The sequence below is a fragment of the Monopterus albus genome, unplaced genomic scaffold (assembly GCF_001952655.1).
Source record: "Monopterus albus unplaced genomic scaffold, M_albus_1.0 scaffold12.1, whole genome shotgun sequence".
NCBI classification, from domain to species: domain Eukaryota; kingdom Metazoa; phylum Chordata; class Actinopteri; order Synbranchiformes; family Synbranchidae; genus Monopterus; species Monopterus albus.
In genome coordinates this window covers 1116638-1135716 of record NW_018127892.1, presented here as the reverse complement: position 1 = coordinate 1135716, position 19079 = coordinate 1116638, and the positions used below count along the sequence as shown (strand labels likewise).

The 19079-nt window shown below is 41.7% G+C and overlaps 2 protein-coding genes across 11 annotated transcripts in view; one reads left to right on the top strand and one right to left on the bottom strand.

Moving 5' to 3' along the window:
* The first annotated feature begins 1929 nt into the window (after positions 1-1929).
* Positions 1930-11469, top strand: tbx1 (T-box transcription factor 1). 2 transcript variants are annotated; one of them, XM_020590683.1, is made up of 8 exons: positions 1930-2504; positions 3774-4113; positions 6245-6346; positions 6745-6916; positions 7827-7982; positions 8920-8987; positions 9564-9664; positions 10478-11469. In XM_020590683.1, exons 1-8 carry the CDS (start codon positions 2321-2323, stop codon positions 10858-10860), a joined length of 1506 nt encoding a protein of 501 aa, XP_020446339.1. In that variant the 5' UTR covers positions 1930-2320; the 3' UTR covers positions 10861-11469. The 2 variants fall into 2 exon arrangements, with proteins under 2 accessions (XP_020446339.1, XP_020446338.1); XM_020590682.1 differs by having other exon boundaries at positions 3723-4113.
* A 3290-nt stretch (positions 11470-14759) lies between these two features.
* gnb1l (guanine nucleotide binding protein (G protein), beta polypeptide 1-like) overlaps positions 14760-19079 on the bottom strand; it is a 24494-nt gene continuing 20174 nt past the window's right edge. For all 9 annotated transcript variants that reach the window (XM_020590550.1, XM_020590553.1, XM_020590554.1 and 6 more), the window contains one exon: positions 14760-16722. In XM_020590550.1, the coding sequence (XP_020446206.1) occupies positions 16423-16722 (300 nt within the window). In that variant the 3' untranslated portion in view covers positions 14760-16422. The remainder of the gene's footprint in view (positions 16723-19079) is intronic.

Here is a 19079-nt window from a genome sequence, read left to right as displayed (position 1 = left end):
CAAGTCAAAAATGTGCGTTAAAAATCATAAAACGAAAAATGTCCAGCTTATAAATGATTATCCTGGTAAAGCAGTTTGAATGCTAACGAAAAAAATCACAGTAATACTATGGGAATAACGAAACCATTGATATCTGCGGCGTTAAAACGGGCTTCTTTGTAGTTAACTGTAGGTTTACTGCTAATATTTTTTAGACCTTGTGGATTTTTTCTGCCCCAGCGGAATCACTAACAGGCCACAGCTGCACAGACCTCGTCTCCTACAGGATGCATCGCTTGATCGCGTCTATGTAATTAAAGCAGCTGGCATCTAATTTCTACGAAGCTCCAAAACGTGTATTTTACCAATCAATATCAATACCTTTTATTCTCGTGTATTGATTTTGAATTTTGCCCTGATGGCTGCCACTGTTCAGCACCGAATAGCACCTACATTTGTTACAGGACATCGGAAATTAAACTGAAACTAGCATTCACCTGAAAGTGAGTCGTTATGTTCAGAAGTGCGGTGTTGAACGCCTCCCCTGTGTTTTGGCCACTGCTGAGACCTGGGAACGAATTCCAACACAGTCTCTTCCCATTTTGATCTGCTCCTGTATTTTGTCTGTTATCACCTGAGTGTTTACAAAGGAGGCTTCCGACTTGGCAGTGATGAAGTGAGTAGGTATCGATGGCATCATATCTGATTAAAAATGTCGGCATAGCACTGGGGGAACACATCATCTGAGCGATGGTTTACACTGGTTTTGCGTGCGCCATGCGTAATTTCTTTTAGAAGGTAATCGATGCGCAGAGGTACCACAGTTTCCCCTTTTGTGAATAAATGTCCTGCAGGTGTCTGTTTATCTATTGTAAATATTTGCCTTAAACTACATACTGTTGTAGTTGACCTGTGCGCACTGCCTCCCATAGAGAAACATCCAAAACAAATAGGGCTAATCCTCTAATTGTTTTATCTCATTAGAACCCTGCTGCTGCCTTCACACTCAACTCAGTGGCTCCACTGTAAATTGAACTTCTATCTGGCCGCTACAGCAGCAGCTCCAACAAAACACCTTTAGTTGCTGCACATTCAAGATGAATCCCGATAAGCTGGAAGCCAACAACGGCATACTGGAGGTGCAAGCTTTAGAGGTCAAGTCCAGCTCCGGCCTGAAATGCCACGCGTGTTTATGTTCTCTGCTTACTGACTGCACGGATGGCGTTTAGTTCGGTAACGTTTCTGTGTGTCTGTCTGTACTTGGCCAGATATTAGAGGTAGGGCAGCCGCGTAAATCAGGGATAAATATGCGTGAGACTGCGTAATTTGACGTTATATTGTTTTCTGAAACGTCTACACAGTATAATAATAATAATAATAAATGGGTGCAAGGATAGATGGTTGCCATACATGAATAAAATATCTCTTAATGTTGTGTCACCTATGTCGGAAATTTGTGAAACTTCTTAGCTAAAGTAAAATATCTGCCATATCTCACTCCTTTCCATGTCTGTTTCTTATATCAGTTTTCCTTTTCTCTTTGAATTAAAAGCAATAGTCCTGTTTTTATGTGTACTTAACTAAAATAAACACCATTTGAAATAAAGAAAACGACCTGTATTAACTGCTACCTCTGTGTGGTTTTGCAATCTGGTTTAAGGGAAAGTAATTTCAAGGCTGTACTGTGGCGTAAAAGACTCATACATTTGGATATTCTTTCAAGCAGCCCCCGATGCTCCACACAACTCGTGCAGGAGCACTATTTGAGCTTGGACAGCTAAAATATGCCAACGCACATATAGTCCTGTACTTTACTGGAAAAGTGGTGTACTTTGAAGCCGGACATTGCAGTGACGTTGGAGTTGAATTCAAATGACTGTCGAGGTCTTACTGAAATAAAACATCCAATGCAGAGCGCAGACACTTTTTTTCCTAGTGGTGCCGGGGAGGCGTGGATCTCGCTCACTTTTGACATTCTCGTAGCAGTAGCAGCTTCTCCTCAAGGCAGGACTCAGATGACACCACCCCGCCACCGATCGGAGGAGACAAGGGAATCTCTCTCTCTCTCTCTTCTTTGCGGATGAACTAAATGTTGACACCAGGACGTGTTTAGAGGTTCATCAAATGAATCTGAACACCGGAGAGCTTTTCGCGTGTTCACAGTAGCGGTGGGAATACAATCTACCCCAGACTCTCGCACCGATCGAGCGCCGGTGGCGGAATGTGAAAACCCCATTTGCCGCATGTTCCTCTCTATTGTGCGCAGCCTTCTCCTGCTTTCTGCGCGCTTGGAAAGCGGAGGAGGAGGAGGGACGGGTTTTCCCGACTCGATCCCTTGCTTATGGACGACAGCTGTCCCCTTTCTCCAAAGGCAAATGCTTTCAGTATTGCCTCTCTGATTTCGGCTGCAGAGCAAGCAGGAAACGCAGTGTTTGACAAACAGAGCACCGGCCTTGACAAGCCAGACCTGCACAACCACAGTTCCTCTAAAATGCACTACAGCACTGTCACCCGGGAAATGGAAGGTAAAGCTGTTTGCTGATGCCCATAGAACTGTTGTAGGATGTACACATCTAATCCAAAAATACATAATAGTCCGGTATTGCTCGGTTATTCGGCATTTTCAACATGTACAAGGGCGCAATGCGCAAAACCACACACGGGTGCGTTGTTTTGACGCCATGAATGAAATTATTGTAAAAATAGAGCCTGGCACTTGGTCCACTGTAAAAAACAAAAAACAAAAAAAACAAAATGCAGATTCAGTCCTAGCGACAACCACCAGAAAGTAGGTGTATGCATACAAAGCAGCCAAAGTGGAAAAAGTTTCCTGATCCAAAATCCCGATGTGTTGTGTGAACAGTCAACTTTAATTCGTGGAGAGGATCACACACACTGAAAATGAAGCCAAGAGGAGGAGGGTTTACACTGGCACCCTGTGCATAATGGTAAAAACAGACCATAATAAGCATATCCAGCTCGGAGTGGAATGTATGTCTATTCAATTTATCTATAGTATTTACCCAGTAACAAGAAAGCAACAGTCACCTGCTAAGTGTTTGTTTGTTCATGCAGATCGGTGTGTGTTTACCTTGAAAACGTTCACACTCCACTCTACCGATTAGATCCTATTGTTTGCTAACGGGGGTGATGTGGGCGATACCCTTATCCAATAGCCTAGTTAAATGGGTGCCGGAAAGCCCATTAAAAAAGGGGCGCACTCTCTGTCAATCAGTCTGGTCCCAAGGCGAGGAAAAGGCACATTACCTGCAGTTCCTTATCTAAATAGAAATAAGAACCGGTTTTATCGCAAAGGGGAGGCCCTCTGCGTCAGATAAGAGAGGAGACGAGGTTGCAGTGTAACACACAGCAGCAGCGCACAACAGACGCCGCTCAGAGCGCGATCAATCCAAAGCAAAATCTACTTCACACGCACTCGAAACTCGTCTATGCCAGTAGTTCAGAGATTCTACGCGACCGCCACAGTTTTTGGAAACATTTCGGCACTATTCGGACCTTTGCTATTTTAGATCAGAGAGAGTGTAGTATGTTGACAGTGGATACAACCGCAGGAATTCACGAAAAGCCGACAGGGAAACTTTTCAACCGAAAGGGGTGCATTTGTGCCTGACATCCTCGTTTGGAGATCACTAAATGCTGCTCTTCTTTTTACTCTCTGTGTTATAACCCCCAAACTGTGCAAGGCATATTAAGTAAATCCAGTTTTTTTGGGATGATTTCAGCCATATCCAGCCCGTGGCTGACGCAGCTGTCCCATTTTTGCGATGTTGCAGCCTTCACGACGAGCAGCCTGAGCAGCCTCAACACCTCGGGGGGATACCACCTCTCTCCGTCCCCTGGAGACCCCTACAGCCAACACGAGCCCCACTTCGAGCCTTGTCCGGCTGCACAGCACAGCTACAACTACCCGGGGTCTAACCCGGGCCAGGCCCCGCCGAGCGACAATGGGACTCCTAACTGCTCCTCGTCGTCCTCCAACTCCACACCGAACAGCAAAAGTGTAGTGAAGAAGAATCCTAAAGTGGCCAACATTAACGTCCAGCTGGAGATGAAAGCTTTATGGGACGAATTTAATCAGCTGGGTACGGAGATGATCGTTACCAAGGCTGGCAGGTGAGCACAAGTTACACAGGCCGGAGAAGTTAGTTTTCCCCATTTGAGCCTCCAGCAGATTTGGGCAGGCCGGTCAAATCATGCAGAGTAGACTCGCCTTTATCTAGTCGCTACTGCAGGTATCATCAAAATACTCCTAGGTTTTCTATTTTAAATTGGTGCATTTTTGAGCATATGATGACGCAGATCAGATATGTAGGGTATTTATTTCGATTTAGATTTACTGGTATTTTAAATACATATTATTGCAAATACCAAACCAAATGAAGATAAAGGGGTTTCAGAAAAATATTGCATGTTCCTAATGAATAAACTGTTTTCACTCTTCAACGGGTGCCTCACTTCAGCACAACACATCTCTGGGTCTATAAAGCTGTTTGTGTTATAAAACAGTTAAGAGAAATCAGTATCTTGCTTCCTAAGGCCTGAAGTGTGTCTGTTTAAAAACCGGATGAATTAAGCAAATGAACACTGCCAAAAACCTGTGTGTCAGCGCTTTGGAACATTTGGATTTAAAATTATGTTTTGTTTAAAGCCGTGCAAGAGAGTAGGTCAGACCTGCTGCTGAGACGTTTTAAAGACGTGGTCAAACGCAAGGAGGCGTGCATGTGGATGTGTGTGTGTGTTGTGTTAATGTGTTGGGTGAAAACACCATGTTGGTCTGATCCTGCTGCGTTTTATTGATCCAATAAGGATATCTCTGTGACTCTCCGCTGGTTTTCGTCACTGTCAGTCTCAATTTTACGCACCGCCGTTACACGGAACATTAAAGCCTTATGAGGGCCATACGTCAACTCCTATACACGGTCATTACAGTGGTGCAGTCTTGCTTTTACTCGGGCTTCGAAGTGTTTGCTGTCTTTCCCTCACTGTAGGTGCGTCTGCTTCCCTCTCTTTCTTCTTCAGACTCACAAAAATCCATTTATAAATTGGACCACTATGCCAAAATCTGATTTTGATTTGGTTATTAATTACAAAGAGAGCACACGGCCATTTAAAGAGATCTGGTTGGTGGATTTTTCATTTCCAAAATGTAGATGAATTAAAAAGGCATTTGTATCGCACAGGTTACACTTTATTTTTGCTTGCCTGTCTGTGTCCTGAGGCAGGGCCAGATTCTTAGCAGCGCTGACCTCTGACCCTTGGGGAAAGCACATACAACGTTACTGTAATGTTCAGTATGTTATCATTTCCAACCGGTAGACGCCCGAGTTATTTTATTTATTTTTTTGCATTACAATAATAATACAACCAGGCATGAGGTACTCGATTTAATCCTGAAAGTGCGGGTTGAGTTTCCCCGCTGTGCGCTGTCTGACAGGAGAAAGCAGATCCGCAGCAGAGCACTTTAAAGGCTCCTTCAGCCTCACCTAGCCACAACACTGACGTTAATTGAGCGTTGATTTTAGGATCCCTTTCACTGCCTCGGCGGATTACTCAACTTTCAGCCGATGTTCTTGGGGGATATGGCTCTGCCCTGCACAGCAACTTAACTAATGTTTGTGTGCATGGGAGCCGACCAAGCAGTTGCAGACAGGAAACCAAAATTTAGAGCACTGCTCCAAAATATTCCCAGGTGCGTTTGTTTTCGTCAAACAAATATAATTCTAGATATTGTTCCCTTTCAATAAAAAGAGCATCTGGCCCAAATAACACTCATCTCCGCGTGTGCACTTCCACTACATATGCTTAGGCTTTCATGTGTCTGTGTCAAACGAGCAGTAGCGTCATACAAAAGTTACAAAAGCTGAAAGACAACAAACCGAAGCTCTACTGAGATCAGAGAAAGTTATATCTAGTCACGCACAGGCCAAGTCTCGTCATTTCCACAAGTTTGAAGCTTCTGGCTTCTTGTTGCCTGCAGCTCAGGCTAGATCAAACTCTGGTGTGCCAGGAGCTGCAACGTACTGGATAACAACACCAACGTTGGTAAAATCATTTGTTTGTACCTGTGACAAATTCCAAGTAACTGAACCAGCTGAACACCGCGGTCCATGCACAAATGATCCGGTAAAAAAAGAAAAATGTAGAGTATATATAAAAATATATGGGGAAATATAAATAATAATATAAAAGGAACATGTGCACCCAAGCAGCAGCAATTATTTAACAGTCATCCTTTTCTTGTCAGGAGAATGTTTCCAACTTTCCAAGTAAAAATATTTGGGATGGACCCAATGGCAGACTACATGCTCCTGATGGACTTCCTGCCTGTAGACGACAAACGTTATAGGTAACTTTCTAACAACCGAAATACATATCTGTCACTACAGGACCGTAAAACATTGCAGTGGTGAGGGGGGATTTATACTGACACGCACAGAAAACACTTTCCAGTAGGCTATTGTTTTATAAGCACATAAATACTACACCATGTGTATTTTATAAATAGCCTACATAAATGCGATGGCCTACTATATATTTAGGTCATAACATTTAGAAATACGTCAACCAGTTTGTGCCTGAAATATGTCAGCAAGAGACTGTACGTTTATTATATGGCCTGTTATAATCTTTATACATCACCAGTGCGTCTCTATAGGCCACATGGCAACGCGCGCATGGCTTTTGTTTTCCATGGCTATCATTGGAGAAGCTAAACCTGGTCTATAACTTTCTTTTATCCTACAGGTATGCTTTCCACAGCTCGTCGTGGCTGGTGGCGGGTAAGGCTGACCCCGCCCCACCGGGCAGGGTGCACTACCACCCGGACTCTCCGGCCAAAGGCGCCCAGTGGATGAAGCAGATCGTTTCATTTGATAAACTCAAACTCACTAACAACCTGTTGGATGACAATGGACATGTAAGTACACAACCGGAAATGAATGCATGCTAACCTTAATGTGACCACAAAACACACAGTAATGGGAGCCAAAGTTCCGGAGGGTAAGGAGCAGTAGAGGTCCAATCATACCAAAGGCTACAAAAATCACAATGTAATTTAGCAAAACTAGACAGAATTGACCACATTGCTAGTATATGAGTAGCATCTTTCTAGCAGTAAGATTTGTACAGACACCTTAGGGGGATCAAATCCAACAAGCCGGTAAATGTGCTAAGTGTAAACGCACCATTTAGACACAGCCAGTCCTATAGGAAGCTTAATACACTAAGGGGAGGTTGAGCATTTGATTCGTCCTCAAATGGATTGATCCGGGTGATTTAGCAGTAATAAAACATGACATGTTGACTAATAGGCAGGTCTTGCTAAAAGCCTATTTTCCATACCACACAAATGGCACTGCAGCTACACCAGGCTTTACTCCAAAAACGGTGACAAGGAAGTGGAATATTTCACCACTGGAAACAGCTCCAGCCTTTTCCGCTTGATCTGAAACACTGAGTGTTTCCGTGTGTGATGGCAATACTTACGAAACCAGAAAAGAAAAAAGACTCGTTTTCGATCATTTGGGGGGATATTTTAGCAAGTAATGAAATCAAATATTATCAAGTGGCTTTTTTATATGTAAATAAATGGCGCTTTTATAAAATACACGTCTGCACATTTCTGCTATAGCTACATGGGTAACAAGGTTTTAATATTCAGTGAATAAGTTCAAGTCACCATACTACCTTGGTTGGTCTTTACCATTTAATGTAGCCTATTTTATTTGATCTATCACTTGTTTATGATCTGAACTGCAGGATTTAATCCTACACATGTGTTGAATTATAATTCTATAGGAGTGCTGATACACCCTTGGTCTTTACAGATCATTCTGAACTCCATGCACCGCTACCAGCCCAGGTTTCATGTGGTTTATGTGGACCCCCGCAAGGACAGCGAGAAATATGCTGAGGAAAATTACAAAACCTTTGTTTTTGAGGAAACCCGCTTCACAGCAGTCACGGCCTACCAGAACCACAGGGTAAGCAGCTTTTTTTCTAAACGTGTGTGAGACTCACATGGTGCGCAAAAACACACGATGGCACCATATATAACTATATAATATCAAGTAGGTATTTAACTTGAACATTCTGGCAAACAAAGGCGATAGCGCAAAATGTCGGTGTGTGACTTTGTCACATTCAACAAAGATTTTGCACGCACATAAACAAAATAAACAGGTTTTTGTATGCCTCAGTTGCTTCCATGGCGCACTTTCTCTGCGTAAATATTTTTGCTTTGTGCGCACGTCCTCCCTGTTGTGTGTGTATGGTCTCTGCGCCTTTTCTGAACAAATCATTGGTTTTTCAGAGCGAATAAAGTTCGGCTACAAGCAGGCTAATGAAGTAAAGAGGGCGTCAGAGGCGGTGCGCTATGGCGATTCCCGCAACCAGGACATATAGGGGGTGAACTAACTGCTCTATTTGACATTTAAAGGTGAAAGATTAGTTCATTTTTACAGCTGAAGCGTCCATGGCTATAATATATCATAACATGGAAATCTGGTTAATTTCATTCCAAACGCAGTAAAATTATAATGATGATGGTGAGAAACGTAATCAAGTTATAACAATGAATAATTTATGACACAAATGAAACGCCAAGCCGCTGTAAATGTTAGAATTCAGAACAATAATAAACTCTTTACTGTCTGTTATGTATGTTCAGTTTGCCTTTTAAATAACATTGAACTGCTGCTGACCTGAACAACAAACCTGTAACTGTTTACTTACATATTTAATTAAAAGACAGTCCATCCATAAAATTTCACTGCTGTGCTTTCTAACAAAAACAAAATCTAATGCAAATAGAACTGCACTGTGCATCAAACTTTATTGCCAACCATTATTAAAACACAAGGAATTTGTATAACTACAGTTTGCAGCACTGAGGTTTATTTGGTGTGCTCTGGATTTCAGATCACACAGCTGAAGATAGCCAGCAATCCCTTTGCAAAGGGCTTCAGGGACTGTGACCCAGAGGACTGGTGAGTGTTTACACTCAAATAATACAGTTTTACTGGCATGTTTCCACATGATGCAAAATATGTTCAACAGAGCTGGCCAACAGAGAGTATTTGCAAAATAGTTTTGTTGTTTGTTTTAACTTACTCAGGTGCCAGATGAGGGCCATGAGGTTTAGAAATCACTGGATATTGTTTGAAAATCAATCAAATGTGTTTTTCTGTCATGGACAAATTACCAGACACTTTTGTAATTGTAACAATGGAGTGAACCCCACACGTGATACACTGAAGATGCAACACAACCACTTCTCTCTGCAAATTACTGTTTCTTTTCCCTCTATAGCAATAACTGAAGCAGTGTCGCTGAAGTTCGTGGGAGTTTTTGATTATTTTTTAGAGCAGGTCAAAATGAGTCATGTAATAAGTTGCTTCACATTTCTTTCATTGTAAATTGGGGCCTGTCAATGTGTAAATGCCCATTACATGCATCAGTGTAAACTCAAAATGTGCATTCATCTTTTAAATATATAATACAGAAACTGTGCCCTGGACATTCATTAAATGTGTGTGTAACTGAATCCCTTCTCCCTGCTGCAGGCCCAGGAATCACAGGCCAGGCTCTCTGCCAATAATGAGTGCCTTTGCCAGAACAAGAAACCCAATGTCATCTCCCCCTCAGCAGAATGGCACAGAGAAAGGTCTGCAGGTCACACTTTGTTTCATTTCAAAACTCATGCCTGCTATCAAGCATGAAACACAGTCACGTTAAGTCATTCAGTCTTTAGTCTGCTGGCATATTTCACCCATGACCTTTTACTTTCTTGTCTTCAGTTTAAGCACAGTGGTGCATTCACTGTACTAGACCAATACTGGTTTTTACAGTATTTAAACATGTCAGTCCATCAATGTCATTCACTGCCAATATATTGAAGGTACTTAGGCTATTATGGGACTGACCACAGCTTACAGTAAAACCTGCAATGAAAATGAGATTTTTCTTGACCAGATGATGATTTTATGTATTCGTTCAAGTGTAATAATTTAAGCAATTGCATATTTAACAAAGTGACAGTTTCACCTTTGCTTTAAAAGGCTTCTAAACAATCTGACAAAAATTATGGGATGGAATTTATGAAAATTGTTTTCCATTGGGAAGCTCCAATCTGGAAATTATTCTAAAGCAAATTTTGACTAAAATACATAACATGCATGCATGAATATTTTTAACACTCAGTTTCTATTGAGTCTTTTAGTGACCTAAACACTGATTTCAGCTTGTGAATCATACAATAAATACTGCTCCTTTTGGTGGCATTACAATTGTGAAATGAGATTTTATATATATATCAGTGAAACCCGGTTTCAGCCAGTTTGAGCACTCAAAAACCGATACCTATCGTAAGCCACAGTGCAGAACTAAACTGCCCAAGGAAAACACACACAAAGCCTGCTGGTACAGCACATTCACATGTTGGCTGTCTCTGACTGTCCTCATGTCTCTTCCTCCACAGAAGACAGCAGGCGGGAATATGAGCGAGATCCCAGTGGCACACCCATACACGCTGACCCAGCTCACCAGCTGATGTCCCGGGTCCTGAGTCCCGCCCTGCCCGTCCCAGGAGGCCTCCATGCCGTCCCGCTCACCAGTGGCCGACCCAGCCCTCCCCACGACCTTCGGCCAGACCCCCATTCTCTTCCCCCAGACACCCTGCACCACCACCCTTACAAGTACCCCACCACCTACGAACACTACCTGGGAGCCAAGACCAGACCATCGCCCTACCCTTTACCCAGTATCAGAGGACACACATACCATCATCACATGAACCCAGCTACTGCTAACATGTATTCAGCCACCAGCGGCCCCTCTAATTATGACTATGGACCCAGATAATGACTGCTGTCCACCAGGGCCAATGACTGTGGGAATGGAAACCGGCAGGAGAGACAAGACACTCCTGTTTATTAGTGGCTTATGCAACCTGCGGAGTGCATTCAAGGGCTGAAACTCCTCTGCTGGATAAACCCTGCCGTATTTATTTAAAGGAAATGTATCTCTGAGGGAAGCATGGGCACCTGTTCTGAGCCCTTGAAGAGATCTACATTAACCTTTATACCCAAATGGCAAGAGCTCTTCATCAGGGCACCTTTTGCCTGTGCAGTGCAGACATTGAGCCAGCAAACAGAGGAGACAGGAGGGACCTCTCCTTAACACGGACAATAATTTGATCACAGACTGGAATTCAATTCTTGTTTTTTTTTTTCTTGTGTTGGATGCACTTTTTGATTTGCCTTGTTTTTATTGCTTTCAAAAAAGCCATATGTTATATAGTCCATCAACCTTCTAGGTAGACGAGATGTTTGCATGTTGAGCTCATCAGAGAGTGTGTCGAAACACATCAAAATGTTTTTGTTTGAGGAAAAACAATATGACAAGATTTGATTTTGAAACATTCTCAACATTTTGAGCTGCTCTGAGAAGCTTGTACCATGGCACTGACTTGCAGCAATTCAAAGTAAATAAATGAAGCAGAATGACTGTTCTGTATCTGTAAAATAAACATTAAATTCTTATAATTCATTTAAAAATGTTCCTTGTGCAAATCGTCCATTCATATTCCCTTCTGCTGTTGAACTGCTGAAGTGGGAGGGCTAAAAAAAGCTTACCTCACTGATAGCATTGTTCAGGTTTATCTGTCCGGATTTGCCCTGTTGAATAGGTTGAGGTGTCCGCTGCTCCAGCAGTCATCTGGAGTCAGGGCTTGAAAGCTGTCTAAACAGTAGACTGCATTATAGTTCAAATGTTGAAATCTGCACCTGGTATTATGGAAAAAAAGCATCAACACACATAAATGAGTCATCAACCATACCACTACACTGAACCTCTACACACACTTCCTTCTAAACCACTTGTGCAAGTATTTAGGGACTATAGTCACATACAGACTGCAGTTTAATGTTGGAATAAAATCTTTACAATAGATACAAATTGTTGCATAAGGTGATTTTAAAAAACTATTTTATGTGTAAAAGCGTTTTATTTAAAAAACGGATAAACACTTAAACCATTATTATAACTTTAAATATATTTTAAAAGTAAAATATTACTGATTTATTGCACATTTAATCGTTTATAAGACACCGTACTATTATGTATGTAATTTGGTAAAACTGATTTAATTAATGTAAATGCATAAACTACCAGCTTGTTAAAATATAAGAATACTTATGAGGCGCAAACTTGACATTTCAACTCTCCGCAAAACGATATAGCTCATATTTACTGGGACAGTCGCGCGATATTTTAAGAATGAGGCGGAGAACAGGGGGAAGGATACCCGAGGGCGCGTGACCTCTGACTGTTTAATGGCTTGTAAAGGTGCCAAAGGTTAAATAATGTTTCCACGCATTTAAACGCCGACAAATTGGTTGTATAGGCTTTTTGTATGTTTGGGCGGCGAATGGAGCTTCGACGATATTTACCTTAGGGTACAGTTTAACTTTAGTGTGAGCAACTTTACTATGGACAACGACGCCGTAACAAATAATTTTAAGCCGTGGCTTGTGACATATCAGCTAACTACATAGCCATATAGGTTTGCAGACATTCCCACAGCAAATGCGACATATTCACATACAGCAGGCTATACAGTAAGAACAATAACTATTCTTTCTATTTAAAATGTAAGCGTTTTGGAAAGCATCCCGCGGCTACTTTTATTTTGTGTTGTTTGGTCAATGAACATACAACCTTGGGCGAGTCATAGTGAAGCCTACAAATATGTATAGTGCCTGGCACTACACTTGTCCTTACCGGTGATATTCTGGGTTCCTGTGAAGCCTGGCCACAAAGCGACGGTCCAGGCGTGAAGCACCATATTACTGGGTTTATCCCTGCACCTCCAGGGCTTGTGGGGGAACAAGGGTCAAGGGTCATACTGGGTCTAAGTCGGCCTACAGGTTTAGTTAGTGTATATATATATATATATACACACACACACACACTCACCCATTTAAAGTGTCACTTAAAAATACTATTGGATTATATTAAGATTGTATTTTCTGATGCATTAAAGTGTCAAGTTAAAGCTTTAAATATTTTAGTTAAATTTGGTATATATTAGTTAAACTATAACCAGTCATAAGAAATCACGGGCTCACATGTAAAATCTTAAAGTGTAAAGTTACAAGTAACTAAAGTTGTCAAAGGTAGTGGGGTCAAGTACAGTATTTGAAGCCTGGGCCTCATTTTGTAGCTCTGTCCGACAGACTGAAGGGACCCATAAGCCTGCACAGCTGAGAGCGCAGAGATTATCACTGACCTGTTATTTTGCCTTTGGGTTTTACTGAATTAATACAAAACAACACAGGACAACAACAAGACTGAAATAAAAAAACTAAATAAACTCAGTGATTTTTGTGCAAGCAGTGGGAAAGCAGGGAAACAGCACCTACTGGAGGAATTATTATGAACTGCACGTCAATACCAGCTCGATGACTATGGCGCTTGTATAAGAAAATACTTTCCACATTTTACACATGTACAGGCTACAGCATACTTTCAACAGGCCCAAGCCATTTTGAAGCACAATATTTCAATGTGTCATTAATTTCAAACTGACTAAAGGGAAACCCGCTTAGTAGCAGCACTGCAGAACAGTTTGTGTGCCCAGATGTCTCAGGATCCAGGAGACACGATGCCTGGCCAAGGACTTGTATTTGAAGTATGAGGAGGTAGAGAATAGATGATAATGTGACCTGAAGCATCAGTTGGCACTCAGCTGCATCTGGAACATCTGTTGCGACAGGCCTATAGGGTCTCCAAGCATTCATTCCACATCTGTGTACATTTCTGCTGCTGAGCCTTGTCTGCATGTCTGCTGTATCTGGGGACAAGTTATTAAAAACAAGCCAGGTAAACCAACCAGAGTCCTCCACCGAAACAACAGAACACACACTGCATGAGGCTGCTGATGGACGTTTTATGTGGAAAATCAAAACACATAACCATCACTCTGCAAAAGTCTCGATACATTTGTCTCAATTCACATTTGAAAAACTAAATAAAACCAGGTGAAAAATTGATTTTGGCTGCAATGGAAAGTGATTATTTTCTTATAATCATTCTTTTTCACCCTTTATGTTTTCTAAATAATCATTCTGTGTGACATCGTAGCTGGTAAAATAATCCATGAATAGACCCAAAGGCTCGGGGATTGACAGCATCAACCACAGACACACTGACACACTAACACACCCCCAGGATTATGTCCTTTCCTAAAGCCAGGCTGGCCTCTGACCTTTAAGTCCACGGAAGACGCACGTTAGGCGATAAGTGAAGCGCATGGCCTATTGTGCAGACACTCACCCTGTCCATTTATTGACTTCCTAAATGATCTATTATGAAGTGATTTACGAGGTCCACCAGCTACTTCTAAGGCCAGTGGGTAGCTGTCTGCTCCATTCAACAGACATCTGCATCAATGGGCACAGCATCTGATTTATCAAAGAATGGACGGAAGCTGGCCCACACAACCTCTGGTGTTTGTTCAAAGCGAAGAGGAGAGTTAGGAAGCTATTATGCATGCAAGATGTCACCCGTTGGGTCAGGGACAAAAGGTAAAGATGGAGCTCTGCAATGAACAAGGAAAATGTCACAAAACCAGGTAAAGTAAGCAAAAAAGTTCCAAATGTTTTTAAAAATATTAAAATGTTTTCAACAAGTTTTTGAACCACAACTTGTTCAAATCATTACTTTGAAGATGAGCAAAAAAAAAAAAAAACTGCAGTTACACACTTTTCCACATGATAGCAGTGTCACGGCCGGCAAGGCAGCTTGTCTAGCAAATGACCTCATCTTTCCTCTGTTTGCTAATGAGTCGTGGCCATTATGTTAGTCAGCCGCTTTGATTTCTCAAGCCTTTCCTGTACAGCTTGATGAGCTTCTCAACTTGGCTCATCCCAGGAGACGAAAAGACTCTATGGAGCAAAACGTCGAGTGTATGAAGGCCTGGGCCTTAGCCTATGAGCTCCCATGCTCCTCACTGACTCGCAGAGAGACAGCGGGCAATAAAAACACCACCTCTGTTTTCTATGAGACTTTTACAACCTTGACCACCTTCTTGAAAAATGTCAGTTTCTTAAAGAGGCATCTATATTTGTATTCCATGTGAGGTAAACTCAGAGGTTATTGAAAGTCTATTGACTATTCAATTATAAAGGCTGTTATATATTTCAATTTACTTTTTACTTGAGTTCGATGTTAGGTGTAGGCGTTTTCAATTTTTCTCAAGATACACCAAGTAAGAAAAATAAACCAGCTCATAGACAAATTATGCTATGACCAAGGAAAACAAATGCAGATCAGCACCTTTACTAAAGCAACCTCTCTTTATTCTCCATGTCCCTGCTGTGATTAACCTTGTCTGACAAATACAGCTCAGGTCAGGCTGGAGGGCCTGTGTGTTAAGCCAAGACCTGCTGGAATAACAACATAGGATTACGCAGCTGCTCAGGTGCGTCGTATACCTCAAATACAAGTCCACTGAAGCAAATCTCCTATCAGATAAGTCAACACAATCACATAGCTGCACACAGCATCACATCAGGCTTTCAGCAAACAGCGGGCAGAAAAAGTGAGCTAGTGCCTATTTAACTATTTAAAACCCATTCATTATTTCAACTGACCCGATAGCAAAACGAAGTCTGTACAGCTCTGACAGGTTAGATTTGTAATGCAAAAATGACAAGTGCTGAACTAATACTTACCTTTCATCTTCACAGTCATCGCATACTCACTGTATGTCTCTTAGAAGCAAATAAATCATAACACACTGATAAGGCCTCTTACTGACTGGTGACTACAAACCCTAATTTGTGCACCTTGAGCATCCATTTTTCAAAAAAACAAAAAACAAAAAAAACAGTAAGCTGTTTATCATTTGCTGCTATGAAGGTATTTCAAAAAGTCTCCAAGATTCCCAACCATTTCAATGAAAATCATATTCTATCCACCACCTGATGAAAACCTTTTATTTTTTTACTAATTTCTCAAGTTGCAACTTGTTCTTTTGTAAAACACATTTAGTATAAAAATATTGGAAAGAAACAATATATACCAACAAAACTGACAGCACTATCTAAACAGTAACATGAACTGTGCAAAGGATACAATAATGTATGCCATCTCTGGCATCCTGCAACTTGGGAAATGGATTAAAATCATTTTTATTGTGCACAGGAAGGAATATTGTTCACCCAGATGGTTAAAAGAGCCTTTGCTCTTCTGGAAATACTTGGAACCGTGTTAAATGTTCTGCGGGGTTTATCAAAGATCACTGGGTATTCTTTTTTTTTTTTTTAGCTCTGTATCTTCAGTGAAATGGTCATACAAGAGAGGTGCAAACTAGCACATTACATCAGTACAGATGACAGTTAAAGTACTGGCTAGAAGTATCTATATCCTCCCAGAGCTCAGAGGCTCAGCGCTGGCCCCTTCATTGTATAGTGACCACAGGCTGATCCTCTGGTCCTTGGATCCGGCAGCCAGCAGTCTTTGTCTAGGGTCCTGGTGGTCACAGAAAGCTACACTTAGCACCATGTCAGTGTGGTACTGAAGCACTGCCAGTGGCCGCAGCTTCTTCCAGCCAAACACGCGCACCCGGTGGTCCCAGCCTGCTGACGCCAGAAGCTTACCATCCTCCCTGATACACAGCTGGGAAACCCCAGGGTTGACCAGCGTCACACAGTCCTGGAGCTGTAAAACCACAAAGAGTTAAGATGATCTTACCAGGTGTTAGCAGGTCAGAACCATCTATCATGCATCTGTTCTGTAAGGTTCAGCAAGAGCTTCTACCACACTGCCCTCAGACTGCTAAATGATATATTTGTCCTCAATCAGACTAATATGCAATACACATAGACTCTAATTGAGTAATTGTGCAATTTTTAGGGACTCTTTGCAATATTTCTGTCAGGGTATTTATTGTGCTCATATTTATACTATATAGATTTTCATTTCAATTACATATTAATTATTATTAGTTTTGGTGGTGTTTTATTGTGCTTCAGTTGTATTTTCCTGGTGTACAGCTGAATGACAATAAATTGAATCTTGATGGATTCATCCATAGATGTTTATCAGAAGTTTCTGTGTGGTAACCTACTGTCCATGCAAACAAGAGGCAAAAATAATCAGAGGACCTAATTAGGTCAGCAAGTCTATTAATCAGTGCTGTCTAGGAAACTAAGGCCAACACAAACACTGACAGGGAGGGACTATCAGCTGATCCGATGACTGAGGTCCAAGTGTGAGGCTGAATTAAACCTGGCTGTTGACTCCTGGGACTCAATCATCGGCCATAAAACATTACAGCACGAGGGCCATGAGCAAATCTCTCGCCATCCCACTATTTGCTTTGGCGTCAGGGAGGCCTGTTCTGGGAGCACAATGGGGCTTTGAGTTACTTTTGTCACAGTTTGGGAGAAAGAGAGAGACCATCTCACTGAAATGCTTGTTTGCAGAGGCCTTGTTGCTTTAAGCGCCTCTGATGAATTACACTCACACTGAAAGGTCTGGTCAGCGGGAGAGTAGACCCAATAAATACACTGTTGTAACGCCTGCCTGCTAAAGATTAGCCACAGCTCCTTCTCCCTGTGATCTACAGTGTCCCAAGGACTGTATCAATCTCTCTAAAGGGGCAACATTCTGACATATTATAATGAATGGCGGGAAAGATCACTATCTAAAGGGCCTGCTGTGATGGGCATGCCTGCAGAGAGAACGTGCTCTTCCTGCAGGGTTAGGGATCTCTGTTGGATCGCTAGACGGGACACAAACATCTGGATATGGGAGCTGAAATCAAACTGGACAGTGTTAAATTGACTTCATAAGTTGTGTCTAGGGAGACTAATGGCCTTGGATGGGAGGAGACAGTGGAGAATTTATCAGCGTGCTCCCGTTCCGGGCAGGAACCATCCACAAGCTGCATGTGGAAGATATAAGCCAGGTACTCATAGCCCAAGTGGATAAAGTGGAATGCAAGGGAGAGAGAAAGCAGGGAGGAATGTCATTGATCAAAACAGAGCAAGAAAGCCAAGACTCAGAGAGCAGGCAGTGAGTTTCATTTTTTCTGTTTGTTTGTAAATCAAATCATCGTCACTAGTATGGATAGTATGAAACAGCGTTCGGCTGGTTAGACCAAACAAGCCAGATACAATGGCACTAAGACTGTGGGGGGTGAAAGACTGTTTGGAGTTTTGTTATTACATCAAGAAGTTGGTATGCCCCTACATCTCTCCATCTGGTTTGCATTAGAGGCCTGATAATGATGGGTTTAAGTGTCTGTTTTTGTTTGTTTTGCTTCCCATAGTTTGTGTCAGGAAAAGGCATTTGTTTCATTAAAGGGTCAATTGTAAGCAGTAAATGCTAATGATGTAGTGAGGGTCATTCAGTGGGGCTGGCTGGCTAATTGTTTTTACTTTCTGCCCTGTGCTATAATTTAGAATTAATGATGCTCATGTGCAGCTATGCTGGTTCCTAAGCTGCCAGCTGACTTTATGTGGCAGTGGGACCTGACTATAATAGTGCAGAAACACTTCATTGGTTAACTGTTAACAGCTGATCAACTTAAAAGTAATCACCGACTATTTAAAAATAAGTCTCTTACCTAATAAAAATTTCAAACACGGTTCATTCACATTCTGCTGCTTTTATATCTTTGTAAATTAAATATCTCTGGGCTCTGGACTGTTAGTTGGACAAACAACTGCATTTAAAAACACTGTCCTGAGGTCTGGAAAATGGAGAAAACTGAGGTGTGAAAATGGTCCATTTTTCATTATTTTCTGAATTTTGAACTCATCAATTAATTGCACAAATAATCAACAGATGAACAAATCATGAAAATAAATATCTGTTCTAGCCTGACAGTGATAATAGTCTTGGTCATGCACAGCACAGTGAAAATTGCAGCACAAGAAATACTGTCCATTGAACACCATGCAATGATAAAATGAGACAAAAATAATTAGCTAAGGATAATCACCAGCAATTTTGGCTTTTCAAGCTCTTTCAGATTTACCGTACAGTCAGAGCAGTATCAAACTTCTCAA